This window comes from Podarcis tiliguerta (genome assembly GCF_965153285.1).
Source record: "Podarcis tiliguerta genome assembly, chromosome: 14".
Taxonomy (NCBI): Eukaryota; Metazoa; Chordata; class Lepidosauria; order Squamata; family Lacertidae; genus Podarcis; species Podarcis tiliguerta.
In genome coordinates this window covers 34552051-34566502 of record NC_139547.1, presented here as the reverse complement: position 1 = coordinate 34566502, position 14452 = coordinate 34552051, and the positions used below count along the sequence as shown (strand labels likewise).

Genomic DNA, 14452 nt, shown 5'->3' with positions numbered 1-14452 from the left:
CCCCTGTCTTTACATGCTCTGCAATGCAGTTCCAAGAGGCCGTGGCTGACAAAGGACAATCTGCTTTTGCTTTTCTTTCTCCAGGTGTTTATTGGCCATTCTGAGCCAATACAGCAGGTGAGGTTCACCCCTGACCAAAAGCAAGTCATCAGTGTTGGAGATGCCATCTTCCTCTGGGATTTCCTAGGTGTGTTTGCAGAGGAGTCCTTCAAGGATGAGTAAGAGCCCAGTGTTTCCTCACTAAAGCAATTGTCTTTGGAAATATGATAGGTGCCTGCATATTTACACCTGCATTTTCATTTTCCTGTCTTTTAAACTCTGGACTTGTTACCATTCCAGAATCGATTCCTCCGAGTCCTCAGATTCTAACAGAGTTGGTAAGTCTGCATTTGTTGCTAAGTTATGCTACTTGCAAAATCCCACAGCTGTCTTACAATGAAATAGCTATCATTACTTCGCTGGGTGATTGAGCGAGTGGTTGCTGAACAACTCCAGGCACACCTGGAAGAAGCGACCATTTGGATCCCTTCCAGTCTGGGATTCAGGCCTCATCATGGGACTGAAATTGCCTTGGTCGCACTGGTCGATGATCTCCGGCGGGCTAGGGACAAAGGTGAGAGCTGTTTCCTAGTTCTGCTGGATCTCTCAGCGGCTTTTGATACCACTGACCATGACATCCTTCTGGACTGTCTAGAGGAGCTGGGAGCTGGGGGCACTGTTATACAGTGGTTCCGCTCCTTCCTCTGGGCCGTGTCCAGAAAGTGGTAGTGGGGGTAAGTGTTCAGACCCCTGGGCCCTCACTTGTGGGGTGCCTCAGGGTTCTGTCCTCTCCCCCATGCTTTTCAACATCTACATGCAGCCTCTGCGAGAGATCATCAGGGGGTTTGGACTGGGTGTTCATCAGTACAGTAGTCTCTAAAGAACTCTGCCATTGCATCTGTGTATGTCTTTGACACAGATTTGTAGACAGACATTTTCCTGGTTGTCTTTGGCAAGTAGAGAGATTTTCCAGGTGAGCAGAGCAGGGAGGGAGGGTTAAGGCTATTTCCTTTTAGGGACCAAATGCCTGATACAGTGGTACCTCGGGTTACATATGCTTCAGGTTACATACACTTCAGGTTACAGACTCCGCTAACCCAGAAATAGTGCTTCAGGTTAAGAACTTTGCTTCAGGATGAGAACAGAAATCGTGGTGCAGCAGCAGCAGGCTAAAAGCATTAGCTAAAGTGGTGCTTCAGGTTAAGAACAGTTTCAGGTTAAAAACGGACCTCTGGAACGGATTAAGTACTTAATCCGAGGTACTACTGTATATGGGGCAGAGGGACCAGTAAAAATGGTTTGGGCTAATAACTATGACCTTTAAAATTCAGGAAGTTTCCTATTTTGACTGGGGGGGGGGCAAAGTTTTTTAAAAAAATAAAAAATGGGACATAACCATTTTCAGAATAACCCTAACAGACGTTAGAGCTGTTGACAACTACAACCATCAAAAGATGTGACAAAGGTGTTACTTCTGTTCTCTATATTTGTATCTTATCCTTTCTCAGGTTAGTTCAAGGTTTTGTCTTCCCCCACTCCTTTATATCCTCTCAGGGAGGTAGGCTAGGCTGACCAGAGAATGACTAGTCCAAGGTCACACAGTAAACTTCATGACTATGGGATGTTTTACCTGGATCTCCCTGGTGCCAGTTGAGCACTTTAACCATTAAACCACCCTGCCTCTCACTCTCCCCCCCCCCCTTTTCTCTTCTTTATTCACAGAAGCCAATCTGGAAAGGTCACATGATTTGACGCCTGGGGCTAATGATATCCCCCGCCAGGTGGTTCCTCGGCCAACCATTGTGTCCCCGCCTTGTCTGGAGCTCAGCTCCATCCATCCAATGGGACATTGCGGTGAGCAGAGAGCACTCCAAATAAAACAAATCTTTGTCAGCCCCTTAAAATCCTTCAGGCGTCCTGAACCCCATCCCCATTGTTGTCTGCCACTTGTTATTTTCATTCCCTTCCATGCTTAATCAAAGTGGGTTGTATCCAGCTAACTTTTACTATTATTAATAAATCAAAGTTAGTAATGTCATTAATTTCAAGTACTCTACTCCGAGTAGGCTTAACATTGGATACAAGCTTCCTGTTGCCACCTACGGCACCTATAGCTGTCTGCCATCTGCAGCTGCCTAGGTGAACTTTCCGTTTGTTTGGGGTAAGGATTATCAATTGCATCCCATAAAACAAACACTGAAAAGTTATCCAAATACAGGACACTGCCTTATTCTGAGTCAGACCATCTAGTACAGTATTGTAGGCACTGACTGACAGCGTTTCTCCAGAGTTTTGGGCCAGGGGAGCATTTCCAGTCCTACCTGGAGGTGCTGGGAATTGAACCTGCGACCTTCTGCATGCAAAGCAGATTCTTGACCACTGAGATATGACCCTCCCCCTTAATGCTTGCTGTGAACAGCACTCTAACCAAACTGGATGAAACATCAATCTAATTCCTTCTCTGTTCAGGCAGAAGGCTGGAAGTAGCCATTGCTTTCTGGCACTTTCATCCTTAGCACACTTTGTGTAAGTTAAAATTCATGGGACTTGCCCTGCAGAACTGGCCTGGTCTCTGTTCCAGGCATGGTTCTCAGGGGGCTTTGTATTTTGGAGTACCTAAATGAAAGAACTGAAGCTAAAGTGTTTCAGTTCCATTGCTATACTTGAGCTCCAAAAGCTGATGTACCACAAAGGGCTGTTGTTCTTCTTTCAGTCACTTTCCCCTGTTCCCTGTCTTTCAGATACTTCTGAATCTGAAGAAGAGAAGGAAAGATATCAGAAAGGCAGCTACAGAGAGCCTGTTAATGAGGATAAAGTCCGGTTAGTTCTTGCATTGAAGGGCACTGTCCCTAGTGAAGACTCTCTGGCTGTGAAACCTGAAGTCATTCAGCCTTGTCCAAGACCCCATAGCCATGCAGGGAATGGTAAGTCAACATGTACAGTGGCTTTGCTAATTTTTCTTCTTCTCAAGATAGCAGATCCTTGCTTTCCCCCCATATGTATGTTACTACATCCGGTTTGATTGTATGCTTCATCCGTTTCCCAAGTTTGCAAAGTATTAAGACCAATTTTCATAGCTTGTAAATAATAATTTATTGGGAAACATGCTAAAATTCTATATAACAATGGCTCTTAAATAATGCTGTCATAAACTCTGTGCTAAAAGATACTTTCCAATTGTTCTCTCTTGCGTGCTAGAAAGTAGAAAGGAAAGCAAAGGATCCAAACCCCAAAACAACACCCGCCCAGACTGTTACAGGCACTTTACCCCTCGTTTCAAAACATCGGCACCCCAGAAGGTAAGAAATGGCCTGGTGTAAACATAAAAAAATCCTGTTCAATCATACCAAAGGCCTATCTAGGGTCAGCATCCTGTTCTCACGGTGGTCAGCAATATGCCCATGGGAAGTCTGCAAGCAAGACCCCAGTTCAACAGGATTCCCCCCATTTGAAAATCCCAGCAACTGGTGTTCAGAGCGATACTGGTCTGGTCTCAAGACTTGATGAAATGGTTTCTGAGCAAAATAAGAGTCTCAGTGCTTTTGAGAGCCCCTTTTGCACATGGTCAAGTTTTCTCGAGGCAGTGTGAGAGACATGTCTGGAATCTCTTCTCAAGTTATGCTGAAGCTGTGCATGTTTGTCTTCTAGGTATTCTCCTCTGCTCTAACTAGTAACGAGGGCCTGAAACTAAAAGCAGTCATTGGCTACAATGGGAATGCCCGGGGAAATATGGTCTGGAATCCAGATACAGGTATAGTCTGCGTTTGCGAATTGAGATTCCAAAATCTGTAAATCTTCTGTACCCAAACCTTCAGCTGGACAACCAAACCAGCTGGCATCTTTGTCAGAAATGCATTATAAGAAAATCAGTTCTATTGAAATTATGTAGTGTGTTCAGGGCTGGAATGCAAAACCCTCTGAAATCAGTTGGTCTTAGAGTCTAGTTGCTCATCCCATCGGCCATGCTCTGTTGTGAAAGCTGTCTCTTGACATCCCAGGAGAGAGGAAGAGGTTTGCCCTGTTGATAGAGGAGGAGAGGTCTCTCAGCAGCAGGCGTCTTCCTTCTTTTACCTCCCTTGGCTTATCTCCTCTAGCTCAGTTGGTAGAGCACGAGACTCTTAATCTCAGGGTCGTGGGCCTGAGCCCCATGTTGGGCAAAAGATTCCTGCATTGCAGGAGGTTAGACTAGACATCCCTCGTGGTCCCTTCCAACTCTATAATTCTATTACTCTCTGGAAGCGTGGGAGACGCAATAATTGGCTGAGTGAGATACTGGAAGGTAAAAGCCTGCTAGGCCACGGACACTCAGAGGGTGCTTGCTTTTTCACATGGTGGATCCAGGCAGGCTTCTACTTCCAACTTGACTGCATTTGGTGGTTTGTGGCTTTGCCCATCCTTCGCATGCAGAATTCCAAGCACTGAATGCAATCTCTTCTCTCTCCTTAGGTTTCTTCGCCTACAGCTGTGGCTGCCTGCTCATTGTCGAAGACCTGCACTCTGGATTCCAGAAGCATTGGCTTGGTCACCCTGAAGAGATTTCAACATTAGCTGTTAGCCATGATGCTCAGGTACAAACATTCCTGTTTCCATTAAGAATATCTGGGTGGTCTGACTAGCACAAACCACCTGCTTTCCTTCTAATGCAGTGCGTACTTCTGGCGACAGGCACATCGCTTTTGAACAGCCAGTGGGCTATGAATGTTCTGCTCCCTTTTCTCCTCACTGACGGGAGGAGGAAGAATGTGCTTGCCAAGCATTTCGCTGAGCCTTAGGCTGTGTTTAGCTTTTGGTCTGCCATTTGGGTATTTGTTCATGCCCCTGACACAAAGCGGGCTGCCACTTTGCTCTGCTGCTGCTTTAGTGATTTGTATTGTTGGCTGCCCAGATTGCACTCCAGGTCAGTAGAAGGGCAGGATAAGAAAAGTGCTAACTAATAAAACGAATGAACTAATATCCCCGCAGGCCCTTGCTTCTGCCTCTGGTCAAGGTCGTGGAGAGTCTCGCTGCCAAATTCGCATCTGGAATGTCCAGGATGGATCCTGCCAGAAGGTTCTGTTCCATCACGAGACCCAAGTCCAAGCCATGGCGTACTCTCGGGATGACTGCCTCCTTGCTACTCTAGGTGGGCATAAGCAGAGAAGAGCACACAGGGCATTTGGGAAAGCTTTTCGTGTTGAAAGACCTAGAATTTTTCTCCCAGGGAAAAAGGAAAAGGAAAATCTCCTACATGAGACTGAAATAAAATAGGCCCGTTAATCATGTTTATAGAAATACTGGATTTGCACACTGCAGATGACTTAATCTGCACAAGCTGCTGCTGCCACTTAATCTGCACAAGCTGCTGCTACTGTGGCACATTAAAGCAAGGCCAGAAATGGAAAGGGGCCGCATTGCCTTGCATGCAGAAGGTCCGAGGTTCAGTCCTTGGACTCTCCAGGTATAGAGTGGTAGGTTTGGAAGGGATTCCAAGGGGCATCTAGTCCAACTCTGGAACCCAAGAATCACAGCTAAAGATTCCCTGACAGATGGCCATCCAGCCTCACTTTTAAAAACTCCAATGAAGGTGTGTCCACCAACTTCTGAGGTAGCCCATTCCACTGTCCAGCAGCTCTTACCCTCAGAAAGTTATTCCTGATGTTTAGTTAGAATCTCCTTTCTTGTAATTTGAATCCATTGGTTCCGGTCCTACCCACTGGAGCAGCCAAAAGCAAGCTTGCCCACATGACAGCCCTAAAGTTATTGGAAGATGGCAGTCATATCAGCTGTCAATCTTCTCTTCCCCAGGCTAGGGTGGGGCTGGGAGAGATGGTTTGAACAGCATCTTGGCTTTTATTGTTCAAGGGTTTGTTCGTTTTGATGTATTTTTGCACACTGAAATGCGTACTCTGTGGTTCCCAGGGGACTACATTGACAGAGTCATTGCCTTATGGAACGTCCACACTTATGAGCTGATGTCATCCACTCGCGTCTCGGAGCCAGTCCACGAAATCGCTTTTAGTCCGCTTTCTGCGGGACACCTTGCCTGCGTGGGGAAGGGAGCAGTGACCTTCTGGCTAACGGAGCGACAGGGGGCTGACATTAGCCTCAAGGTACTTCACCTGCGTCACACTCTGGTGTTTCACAGCAGGGGTGGGTGTCAGGGACTGGGCAGAGGAGGAATGGTGGAGATTGTCTCCCCCCCCCCCCTAATTCTGACCATTCCAGGGGGGGGGAGGAGGAGGAAGACAGTATAGATTTACAACAGGAGTTTGAGGGAGGTCGCAGCTCAAAGGCAGATGAGGGGAGAAGTTGGGAAATCCTGGGAGAACCAGAGCAAAACTTGGCTGACACGTTGCCATTAGAAAGCATTCCAGACCTTCCATCTCCCAGAACACGGCGAGCCTTAAAAGTAGGAGAACAAAGAGCTCGAAGAGGATGGCAAATGAGGAAGTGGGAGAGATGGGGGGTGGTGGAGATTCACTTGGGACAACACCATTATCCAAGAGGCTGGGTTCTATAGCCTCTCTCTGTAAAGACTGAAATAAAAAGAGCTGTAAGAAACTTTTCCTTGTCTTTATACTTTCATGGGACACCAGCCTTCCTAATCTGGCCCTCAGGACTCTCCCCTGACCACACAAACCCTCCAAAGGCCACATCCTTCACTGGCTGGAATGTGTTCCTTGAACTCTGATAATGCCTCTTGTTTACCTAGATGGTGGATAGAAAGGGTGGGTGGGTGAATGTGTGCAGAAAGTAGTCTACTGCAAGGTTTGGGATAGCTGCTCCACCTACTTTTGCCTCAGGCCCTTCATGACATGTGGTCCCCAGTTGTTTACCCACAAGAGAACCTGGCCCTTGGGCCCTACCCATGTTTTTGAGACCCAGAAAAGGAGTAGAGTCAAAAGGTTAGGAGTTCATCCTCAAGGCTGACAGCGGGGGGACATAAACAGCTCCCAAGGCACCAGCTGACACTACTTTTCTTCTGACTTCAGGTTCACAGAGTCCCTGTCCCTGATGCAATTGGTCCAGTGGAGCTGACCTCATTGTGCTACAGTGCTGGCTGCCTTCTGTACACTGGGACCAGCACGGGACAGATCTGTGCGTGGGACATGCAGACGAATCGTTGTTTCATGACATGGGAAGCTGTTGAGGGGGAGATTGGTGAGTCTTTGGGCAGCTGTCTTCACACAACCAAGCTTTCAGGAGAAGCAGGGGAGGGGCATGGCTCATTGGCAGAGCATCTTCTTCTTCGCATGCAGGTCTCGGGTCAATCCCTGGCATCTTCAGACAGCTGGGAATGTGCCCTATCTGAAACCCTGGCCGTCTGTGCGGACTGTACTAAGCTACTTGGAGAAATGTTCTGGCTTTGTCTTAGCACCTTGGTCCAGCCCAGTTTTTATTCTCAGATGCTAGAATTGATTGTGGCTGGATTTAAGACTTTTTTATGTTGTCTGTGTCATTTTTTCCCCCCATAAAGCACCCCTTAACCCTCACTGCTGTAGCTCCCACAGCCACCCTGGCAAGCTGCTGCTGATTTTTCAAAGTTGTTTGTGTCATTGGCTGTGGGAGCTGCAGTAGCGAAGGCTGGAAGAAAAGAGTCCTGTGGTTTGTACCCTCAGTGCTCCACTTTGGAAAGTCAAAGATCTCTGGAAGGGATGTCTCTATGGCGCTGACATCACCAGAGAGCTCTGCAGCTGTTCAACATTCAAAGGCGGAAACCCAGCCATTAACCAGAATAAACGCTTGACTTGTCTAGGGGTGCTGCAGTGTCACAGAGACAGGCTAGTCAGCGGCAGCAACACCAAAAGAATTCAGCTGTGGTCAGTGGCAGCGGTTCAGGAGCTGAGAGTAAAAGGTTCCAGTGCCAGGTAATGCATCATCTGACTCAGGTTTGCTTAGCCCTAGAGAGAGGTGATAATTCAGATGTCCACTTAGGAAGCCTGTACTAGGTGGGTGGGTGGGTGGGTGGAAGGGAGAACAGCATCCATACTTTAAAAATCAGTTCCATGATCGCAGGCAGGTGGGGAGCCTTTCGGCCTCGAGGTGCTGCTGAACTACAACTCCCATCATCCTTGTCCACTGACCATGGTTGTTGGAGCTAATGGGGTTTTTTGGTTCATCAGCATCTGGAGAGCCAACAGTTCCCAGATTACAGGCCAGATTACAAGATAAGCTTGATTAATGAGCCATTTTTTGATTTTGGAGAGCGGCAGCTCCTTTATATTTTTACCAGCAAGTGCTTTCACACTTTTCCTAGGCGGTTATCTTTGACAAGCTCTTTAAAGAAGAGTATTTTGTGTTTGAAATGACTTTTCCCAAGGCAAAAGAATCTTTTTTGCTTAACTGAGGTGGCTTAATGAGTCTTTCCTGATTTGTCTGCAAATGAATATTAGGCGTCATGTTGATAATTTGCATGACAAAGTTGTAGTGGACAGTCATGTTGTGTGGAATGAAGAGCTGAATACAGACGGCTCTTACATGGGCCTCATTGTAAACAGAGCATCTAGGGTTGCCTCGCCTAACCTGGTGCCCTCCAGATGCTCTGGACTGCAGTTCCCATGAGCCCCAGCCCCTCTTTCTGGCCCTTGGAACACTCCGCCACTGTCTTTTTACCCAGAGGGTTTGTACCTGCCTGGAATGCATCCTTGAAATCTGAGAATGCCTCTTCCTTGTATGGATGGGAGAACACAGAGGAGAGTTGGAGTGTGTGTAGTAACTAGCCTGCTGTACAAGGGTAAAATTCACATCATGCCTCTGGCTTTGCTCACCACTGGCATGTGGCCCTTGGGAGGATGCCTAGAAGGGAATGTGGCCCTCAGACTGAAGAAGGCTCCCCACCCCTTCTCTGAAGCCCAGGTAGAGTGTGATCTATTGTTCTGCTTTTCCCTCCCTGTAGATCTAGCTCAGTCCTTTTGGAACAGGAAATGACCCTGGATGGAACCATTGTAAGTGCCGCCTTCGACGACTGTATGGATATGGGCATTGTTGGCACGACGGCAGGGACGTTGTGGTACGTCAGCTGGGCAGACAACACCAGTATCCGGCTGATTAGTGGGCACAAGAACCAGGTAAGAGGTTTTGTAAGCAGTTCCTTGATGGTAAAGAGACCATCTTCTTAGAAGTTTATCAAACCTTCGTAATCTGGTGAACTGGGTTTGCGTCTCCGCTCCTCCACGTGCAGCTGCTGGGTGACCTTGGGCTAGTCACACTTCTTTGAAGTCTCTCAGCCCCACTCACCCCACAGAGTGTTTGTTGTCGGGGAGGAGGGGAAAGGAGAACGTTAGCGGCTTTGAGACTCCTTCGGGTAGTGATAAAGCGGGATATCAAATCCAAACTCTTCTTCTTCTTCTTCTTCTTCTTCTTCTTCTTCTTCTTCTTCTTCAATCCTCTCTGTTGCCACTGCAGGTTAGCGAGGTGGCCTTCAGCCCTGGAGAGTCTCACTGTGCTACCTGTGGGGAGGATGGCAGCGTGAGAGTTTGGTCCCTTGCCAGCCTGGAGCTGGTGGTGCAGTTTCAAGTGCTCAATCAGGTAACTGCCGAGATGAAATGCAGTCTCACAACACCCACTTACTCTTTCCCTAGATTTCACTAGAGTTGAGTGACTCTTTTGATGGCCTAACCTCCTAGTCCAGAAGTTTCATATTTGTGGTGTTGTGCCAGAAAGAACCAATGGGTATTCCCAATATGTTCCTTACTCCCCCTCTAGAGTTCCCTCTGCCTGGCGTGGAGCCCAGTGGCCACCACTGTCAGTGGGGCAGAAAGCCAGCACATTGTGGCAGGGTACAGTGATGGCACCATCCGGGTGTTCAGCGTTTCCCGGACAGAGATGGAACTCAAGATACACCCCCACCCGGTGGCTGTAACCGCACTTGGATACTCGGCAGATGGTAGGACCTTGTTAGATGCCAAAATCAAATCTTGCCTCATCCAACCCCTGATGGCAACCCCAGAGTCTCTTTCCCCTCTTCTTTGTGCTCCGTTCACTCTCTAGGGGAAATCATCTTGTCTGGAGGCAAGGATGGGATGATGGCTGTCAGTAGTCCACGCACAGGGATGACCATTCGTGTCCTGACTGACCACCGATCATCTCCTATCAATGTTATCCACTGCACAAGAAAGCAAGTGAGACAGAAATCTGTGTGACGTCCGAACAACCTTTCCTCACTGGCAGATCAATGGATGTTTAGCATTTGGTTTTTAATTGAATCTGTGCTGTAAGCCACTTTGACCCAGTTTGCACATAACACAAAGCCAAACCACGACTTAGAGTGAATGAGCAAATGTGTGGTTTCACTGAACAAAGGTTCCAGGCGCTGCACTCCTTTCTCCGTCCTGCTGTTGCCGCCATGGTTTGTCTTACATCCAGACTCGGGCTGTTGGTTTGTCTTACTCCAGGCCAGGCAATAATTCAACCACTAAGACTCATGTGTAAGACTCAACAATTCAGTTCAAATTGGGGGGGGGGGGGGAATTGCAGTATTAAATGTAAAAACATTTGATGACAAATTCCTAAACCAGTTGGCACAGTACAGCAGGCTAGCAAAGAGGTATTTATTCAGCTGTCACTGAACAATAAACAATGACCGTGCTGTCAGAAGGGAGAGCATTCCATAAACAGGGTGCCACTGCTGAGAAGATCCTACTGTGCATCACTGTACAGTTTACTACATCCAGCAACAAGGCAACAAAAGGGCCTCCCTTGCAGCTCTTGAATCATGGGCCAGCTGGTATCAGGAAAGATATTCCTTCCAAGTATTGTGTTCTCCAAGTAATTTAGGCCTTCATGCTTATGATTTGGAAAACCTTCAGTAGAGAAAGGCAGTTTAAAAATAGAGTATACCATTTTAACCAATCTCTTACTATTTTCTAATTGTATTATTGCATATGTAACCAGTGCTGTACCCCTAATGATTTCTCTTGTTCCCTACTTACGTTTATTGCACATTATGTATTCAGCAGCAGTAGGGTGGCTAGTCCTCAAGACACAAACACACTCTGGATTTATACTGAGCCCTTGTTACTCCCTTCTTTTTACTTATCCGTACAATGGATACGGATACTGATGCGGGTGGCACTGTGGGTTAAACCACAGAGCCTAGGACTTGCTGATCAGAAGGTCGGCGGTTCGAATCCCCGCAACGGGGTGAGCTCCCGTTGCTCGGTCCCTGCTCCTGCCAACCTAGCAGTTCGAAAGCACTGCTCTGGTTCTCCAGAAGCGGATTAGTCATGCTGGCCACATGACCTGGAAGCTGTACGCCGGCTCCCTCAGCCAATAAAGCGAGATGAGCGCCACAACCCCAGAGTCAGTCACGACTGGACCTTATGGTCAGGGGTCCCTTTACCTTTACAATGGTATGTCATCATGCCCTGCACCAGCAGTTTCAGAGAACAGATGTGTAAAACAAGAGCCGTTGTCATTTTGGTATCCTGTCCTCTAGCACTTAGAACTTGGCGTTGAAGGTGATGATCTCTGGTTGGCCGCAAGTGACGACCGACGTGTCAGTGTCTGGGTCTCTGACTGGATGAAGGACAAATGTGAGCTCATTGACTGGCTAAGCTTCCCAGCTCCTACAGGTCCCGAGGTGAGGATATCTTGCTGTAGCCTCCAGTCCTCTGCTCAGGAGCTGAGCAATAAGCTTTTCAGCATATGGTGTGTTTTGTAGTGTTGCTTGTTAAAATTTCCTGAGGCTGGAAAATTTTACAAGGGAGAAGCAAGAGCAGATTGTGTGCCTTCTTGGCATTTGCCAAATGAATATATAGGACGAGGCTAGCTGTGTAGCTCAGGAGATCTAGAAAACCGTGGTCACAAAGAATCTGTAGAATTTTGGCTTTCAATAAAGGACTAGTTTCTATTTCCTCATTTTTTGTGGAAAAGAGCTATTCAAATGGCAGGCTTAGTTTGCACTAAATGCTTAGAAGGGTTTCTGGCTGCAGCTTCCAGATTTCGAAGAGGGGAAAGTGCTCCACTCCACACCTCAGAAGAAATAATTGTTCAGATTTCATTAACTTTGTGCTAGCCCTGAACTGGAGGTTGGTTAGCTCCAAATGATGCACACCTGCCTTGTCACTCGTGCTTTTGCCTTTCCCCTCCAGGTACCCAACCCTCTGCCTCCCAGCCTAGCAGCATTTTGCCCTTGGGACAGAAGCATGATTGCTTATACAGGCTTTGGATTGCAGAAGGAGATCCTCTTCTACAGCCTGCAACAGAAACAGGTGCCTCATATCTTGGCTTGTCTGAGATCTTGTGTGTTCTACCAGCAGGACTGCTGGAGTTGCATCTGACCAATGAGCCTAATGTTATTGGCTCAGCCGTGGACTTGGTGGTGCTGGCACGCTTCCCTTCATCTTTGTTGTGGGTCTATTTTAGCTCTGTTAGCTGTTCCACTAGACAAGCAGAAACCTGACATCATATGAGAGTTGTCGCTCAGTGTTAGAGCATCTGTTTTGCATGCAGAGGGTTCCAGATTCAGTCCCCAGCATCTCCAGGTAGGGCTGAGAGAGAACCTCAGTCTGAGATCCTGGAGAGCTGCTGCCAGTCAGTGTAGACAGTGCTGAGCTAGAAAGACCAGCAAATAACAAAAAGTAGTTTAATATGTTCCTGGGCTATACAGTTTCAGGCTGTGGCAGCAGGGGATGTTTGTTATATATGCAAAACTAACATACACAAGAAATTTCTGGCTATTTGCCTGAGTCTCTAGGTGTTTGTGGTTTGGTGAATATAGGAAGCTGCCGTATACTGAGTCAGATGATTGATCCATTACTGTCTACACTGACTGGCAGTGACTTTCCAAGGTTTCAGGCAGGAGTCTTTCCCAGTCCTTCCTGGAGATACTAAGGATTGAATTCCAAACCTTCCACGTGCAAAACAGATGATCTGTCACTGAGCCATGACCCTTCTCCTTTGTGGGAGAAGCATGGAGACTTGTAGCCCCCTGCCTTTAGTCTCAAAAATGCCACATGCCCTAGCACCAGAAATGTTACAGGGAGCTTCTCCTTGTTCTGTTTAGCTCATAGGGTTTGACTGAAAAGCAAAGCAGCGCCAAGCAAGTCGAGATGTAGCAGGTCACTGCAGTTCAACAGATTTGGACGCTGTATAACTTCCAGCCTCTCCGCCCACCCCCAGACTTGAGCAGGATTGGATGCCCCAACTGCAGCTGAAATGGAGAGGGACAGAGAAACCCATGGATTGCTCCATTTTCTCAATAGACCACTCAACTTATATCTGGGGGGTTGACTCTCTCCCCACCCTTTTTCTTTCCTTTTGCATTTTCTCAAATGCCTAAGATTTTCCTGCAGAAGTGATGGCTTCTTCCGTTTTGCAGACTCAAATTGACCAGCCTAATGGGTTCCACCCTTTGTGCCCTCTGCAAGATGATGCAATTGTTAGTTGCACATTCTTGCACATTAATCCGATTGCATCTTAGAGCAGATTGCAACATTTATTGCAAGCCCACACATACAGAGGGTGCATTCCTTTGTTCATTTGGACATTTTTCTGTTCAAAAATGCCTGCAGGGAGAAGTTTCTCCTCCTATGCCTTCCTGGTGTGTATTGGGATGAAAAATAAGCAGCCTTTTCCACACTGCAAAAATAACACCTCCTCTTCATTTTGCAATAGATTCTAACTCTTTGGGACTTTTCCTCTCGCTTGTGTGCAGGTCATAGAGAAGATTTCCTTGCCGTACTTTGCCACGTCGCTAAGCTTGTCTCCTGCTGCCTGCATTATAGCCGTTGGCTTCAGTGGTGGGTATTCAGAAGACCCCAATGGGCAGGTGGGGGTAGTGTCCAAAGACCCCTGGGAAGGCAGTCCTGTATATGGAACGAGCCAAGTAACCTTGCATAGGAACATAGGAGACAGCCTCACATGGAGTCAGGTCATTTGTCCATCTTGCTCAGTATTGCTAAACTGACAGGCAGCAGCTCTTCAGGGTTTCAGGTAGAGGTTTCCCCCCTGCCCTACCTGGAGAAGCTGCCAGGGACTGAGCCTGGGACCTCTATGAATGCAAAGCATATGCTCTACTTAAATATCTATGGCACTTCCAGCTGCCTCGGAAGGTGATGGGGCTCTCCTGTGATGAAAGTAGTTAAGTTGAAGCTGGATGGCTGTCAAGAGTGGTGTAGTTGCCGCCTGCATTGGAAATACAGCACTAAACATAGGAAGCTTCCTTATGCTGAGTCAGACCATTGGTTCGTCTAGTTCAGTATTGTCTACACTGACTGGTAGCAGCACTCTTAAGTTTTCAGACTGGGAGTTTCTCCCTGTCCTACCTAGAGATGCTAGGGAATGAACCTGGGACTTCCTGCATGCAAGGCAGATGCTCTAGCACGGAGCATTCCCCTTTTGTGTTTCCAGTGCCCCACAGAAGTGTTATCGCCTATCAGACAGGTGGGGCACCTGTGAGAATGTCCTGCTGGATCAGGCCAGTGACCCATCT

At 47.5% G+C, this 14452-nt stretch overlaps 1 protein-coding gene across 1 annotated transcript in view; it reads left to right on the top strand.

The window, feature by feature from the left end:
- Positions 1 to 14452, top strand: part of WDR90 (WD repeat domain 90) — a 41274-nt gene that overhangs the window by 24988 nt on the left and 1834 nt on the right. Inside the window, exons 25-42 of the mRNA XM_083414079.1 lie at positions 85 to 218; positions 340 to 377; positions 1762 to 1893; positions 2781 to 2963; positions 3238 to 3338; positions 3688 to 3790; positions 4486 to 4607; positions 5002 to 5161; positions 5938 to 6128; positions 7011 to 7179; positions 7775 to 7886; positions 8915 to 9086; positions 9424 to 9546; positions 9724 to 9904; positions 10009 to 10139; positions 11456 to 11599; positions 12111 to 12230; positions 13676 to 13760. Coding sequence (XP_083270205.1) covers positions 85 to 218; positions 340 to 377; positions 1762 to 1893; positions 2781 to 2963; positions 3238 to 3338; positions 3688 to 3790; positions 4486 to 4607; positions 5002 to 5161; positions 5938 to 6128; positions 7011 to 7179; positions 7775 to 7886; positions 8915 to 9086; positions 9424 to 9546; positions 9724 to 9904; positions 10009 to 10139; positions 11456 to 11599; positions 12111 to 12230; positions 13676 to 13760 — 2401 coding nt within the window. The remainder of the gene's footprint in view (positions 1 to 84; positions 219 to 339; positions 378 to 1761; positions 1894 to 2780; positions 2964 to 3237; positions 3339 to 3687; positions 3791 to 4485; positions 4608 to 5001; positions 5162 to 5937; positions 6129 to 7010; positions 7180 to 7774; positions 7887 to 8914; positions 9087 to 9423; positions 9547 to 9723; positions 9905 to 10008; positions 10140 to 11455; positions 11600 to 12110; positions 12231 to 13675; positions 13761 to 14452) is intronic.